Genomic DNA, 3,803 nt, shown 5'->3' with positions numbered 1-3,803 from the left:
GTAGCTGTCTTCAGACACACCAGAAGAGGGCACCAGATCTCATTACAGATGGTTGTGAGCCACCATGTATTTGCTGAGAATTGAACGCAGGACCTCTGGAAGAGCAGTCAGTGCCCTCAACCTCTGAGCCATCTCCCCAGCCCCCCAAAAAGAAACTTTATTTATTGCAGGCACTGTGACCTCCAAGACTGACTAGTTTGATCCCCGGAACCCACATGGTAGAAGGAGAGAACTGGGTTCCACAAGTTGCTCTCTGAGTTCCACACATGCCACAGCATGTGGGTAAAACACATATCTTCATGATTATGTGTGCACACCTGCACACATGTGTGCACCCGTACTCACATGGAGAGGCAGAGATGCCAAGGTCCACATATGAGTACTCATCTTCTTGCTTGTGGATACGGATGGGTGCCAAGAAGCCAAGAAGCCAGCATGCCCACACAGGGGATAAGATAATCATCCCTAGAATCTGCCCTTTGTGGAAAGTGGGGTGAAAGCATCTCTATAAGGCTAGAGTTTGTGGGGGAGACCCGGGGTTGAGTAAAAAAGGATGTTCCCTGTGGGACATGCAGCAGCAGAGCCAGGTGGGGTGTTGTCCCCTGTGCACCTGGATGCTGAGGTTCCTCTCCTGCTGGGTCCCACTGTCCCTTGTCCGTCTGATCAGACTGATCACCTCCTAGAAACCATCCTCCAGTGGCAGACACCTGCTGGCCAGAGATGTTTTTTCAGCACCCATGTGGCCTCCACTTTACCAGGGTATCCAAGGTATGACAGGTCTTGAGACCAACCTGGCCCATTTGGCTATCCATAGAGGTCCCCAGGACCCCAAAGAACAGGAGCCAGGATGCTGGAGGACCATGAGTGCTTGTAGGCAGAAGGGATCTGCTGGAAATAGGAGCCCTGGTGTGGCTTCCATGCACAGGCCCAGAACAGAGAGACTGGCTGCAGCAGGGGCAAGATCACATGAATTAGAGCTTAGGGGGTGAGTCATGGTACCTAGGGGGACTATCCTTATGTTGGTTGTATTCAGAGGATAGTGGGAATCTTCCCAGAACCCTCTTTCCTTTGGTATTACCCTGCTTGGTGAGACTCTAAGCCTTCCTTCCCTCTTCTCCCTCACCTCTATGACTGATAGTCAGAGATAAAGGGTGGGGGTGGGGCAGAAAGTCCCAACCAGCACCCCAGATCTTGACAGGAAGCCTTAGAACACGATAGCTACTTGTGATGGTTTGTACATGCTCGGCCCAGGGTGTGGCACTACTAGAAGGTGTGGCTCTGTTGAAGTAGATGTGGCCTTGTCGGAGTGGGTGTGTCACTGTAGGTGTGAGCTTTAAGACCCTCATTCTAGCTGCCTGGAAGCCAGTCTTCTGCTAGCAGCCTTCAGATGAGGATGTAGAACTCTCAGCTCCTCCTGTACCATGCCTGCCTGGATGCTGCCATGCTCCTGCCCTGATGATAAAGGACTGGACCTCTGAACCTGTAAGCCAGCCCCAATTAAATATTGTCCTTCCCTTTTCTGGTTGTGGCGACGCGGTGACGAGCTCATGTTCGTACTTGTAGCTATGCCGTCCAAGGGTCCTCTTCAGTCCGTGCAGGTCTTCAGACACAAGAAGACAGCCACAGCTGTGGCCCACTGCACACGAGGAAATGGGCTCATCGAGGTGAATGGACGTCCCCTGGAGATGATCGAGCCGCGCACGCTGCAGTACAAGTTACTGGAGCCTGTCTTGCGTCTGGGCAAGGAGAGGTTTGCTGGCGTAGATATCTGGGTCTGTGTGAAGTGTGGTGGTCATGTGGCCCAAATTTATGCTATTCGACAGTTCATCTTAAAAGCCCTGGTGGCTTATTACCAAAAGTATGTGGATGAAGCCTCTAAGAAGGAGATCAAAGATATTCTCATCCAGTACAATCGGACCCTGCTTGTAGCTGACCCCCGTCGTTATGAATCCAAAAAGTTTGGAGGTCCTGGTGCCCATGCCAGATACCAGAAATCCTAGCGATATGCCCCATCTCAAGGATCAGGGTTTACCTTTGTAATAAACATCCTAGGATTTTAATGTTTTTTTTAAAAAAATGTTGTCCTTGTAAGAGTTGTCTTGGTCACAGTGTCTGTTCACAGCAGTAAAACCCTAATTAAAACACTACTGCTCAAAGAAGCCCAGGGTACCACTGGCCCTCAGCAAATGGGACAGGAACACATGTGTCTACCCACCTCACACCAATCCAACCACATATTTCTGCTCAGTGACATGTCCCTGAAGACACACACCTGAAGCCTGCTAGGTCCCTGGTTATGGCTGGTCCATGCAGGATGCTCCTTTAGGGAGGTGCCATCCATGTGGCCTCTCTGAATCATGTGGGAAAGGGTTGTGCTTGCAGGGGATGGGGGAGGGACTGCTCTAGCCATCTTCTGTGTTACAGCCCCATGTAGGGGTTCTTAGACTCTCATCTCTGGAACAGACGCAAGAACCATCACCTTACTGGAAAAAGAATGTGTTTTGGCTTATGGTTTCCAAACTTTCAGGCCATGTTAAGCTGTTTCTTGTTGCCCGTGCAGTCGTCTTGCCAGCAAGAAAACACGCAGACACTAGGATCCTTCTGCAGCAAGCATTTATTGCATCATGAAGAGGAAGACCCCGAGCCAATAATCGGCACTGCTTATATACACCACAGCGTATTGCTTATATACACCACAGCGCGGCGTGTCCGCACATGATCGGCTGTTTGCTCATCACCCCATGTGACGCCCCGGGATGGGCTGTGACTTGGCACCTTTTCACTCTACGCACATGCGCAAACAGTTGTTTACCAGGAGTCGACAGCGGATGTAGGCGCTATCTTGTCAAGGCGAATGAATGCCTCTCCCGCTCTACCGCTCTCCACATCTCCCCCTTTTGTTTTAGTTAAAAGGGAAGGCCAAATATAGCAAGTCAGAGAGTGCTTTTGCTCTGCCAGGGCCCCTGTCTTAGGTCATTCCGCATCAAATCCGCAGCCTTACCCGGTCATAGGATTACCGCCCCCCCCCCCCCCCTCGCCTGAGGGCTCCGTGTCTTAGGTTGGTCTGCGTTTGGGGAAGGTTGCCCGTCTCTGGGTACCCTGGAGCTGGCGTAGCTCGTCTACTCTGACCCTGCTGGGCGATCGTTAGCAAAGGCGCTATTGGCCAGGGGAGGAACGAGATGGCAGGGGGTTTTATGATTTGTGTAGCATGGACAACCACACCACGGGAGAAGTTCCCTGTTCAATGGCCACAAGTGCCTGAGTAATGACTACCTTGTCACGTTTTTGTTGGGTTTTGAGCTTACAGATCAACCAGAGCAAAAACACCAGGCCGCAGCATAGGGCTGCACCAAACAGGCCAACTCCCACCCATTCCTTAAAATAAGAAAGGGCTGAAGAAATCCAGGAACCGAATCCTTCTGTAAACGACAGATCCAGACGTGTAGAGTTCACTTGTGCGATGGCAAGCCTCAGTCTCCTCAGAGTATCTTCAAACTCGGCAGTCCAATTCTGGAGTAGAAACTTCAACGGGCACAGCCACAGCATCAGCAGACAGGTCAGGATCTGAGTCCCAAAGGGCCGGTGGTGATCAGTCCTCCTTCGCCTCAATTCTTCTTGTTAGCCTCTCTGGTACCCAAATCGGGTTATCTTCTTCCTGTGGAAAAACACAAACGGCTCCCCTGGATCTTATTAAAATAGGATCCGGGCCTTTCCATTGACCGGTAAAAACATCCATCCATTTTGCCATCTCCTTTGGCCTGTCAGGTTCCGAGCAATGACGATCAGCAGCCGTATGCCCGTCA

General features: G+C 51.2%; 1 protein-coding gene across 2 annotated transcripts; it reads left to right on the top strand.

Moving 5' to 3' along the window:
* The first annotated feature begins 1,535 nt into the window (after positions 1–1,535).
* On the top strand, positions 1,536–2,114 carry LOC116070980 (40S ribosomal protein S16-like). Of its 2 annotated transcripts, XM_031342363.1 has the most exons (2): positions 1,537–1,664; positions 1,716–2,114. In XM_031342363.1, exons 1-2 carry the CDS (start codon positions 1,548–1,550, stop codon positions 1,998–2,000), a joined length of 402 nt encoding a protein of 133 aa, XP_031198223.1. In that variant the 5' UTR covers positions 1,537–1,547; the 3' UTR covers positions 2,001–2,114. The 2 variants fall into 2 exon arrangements, with proteins under 2 accessions (XP_031198224.1, XP_031198223.1); XM_031342364.1 differs by having other exon boundaries at positions 1,536–2,015.
* Positions 2,115–3,803: the final 1,689 nt, after the last annotated feature.

Source organism: Mastomys coucha, unplaced genomic scaffold, assembly GCF_008632895.1.
Source record: "Mastomys coucha isolate ucsf_1 unplaced genomic scaffold, UCSF_Mcou_1 pScaffold22, whole genome shotgun sequence".
Classification (NCBI taxonomy): Eukaryota; Metazoa; Chordata; class Mammalia; order Rodentia; family Muridae; genus Mastomys; species Mastomys coucha.
This window is presented reverse-complemented; position numbering and strand designations above follow the sequence as displayed.

Coding starts and splice junctions, on each gene's coding strand:
- LOC116070980 (XM_031342364.1), top strand. CDS start 1,548: ATGTTCGTACTTGTAGCTATGCCGTCCAAGGGTCCTCTTCAGTCCGTG.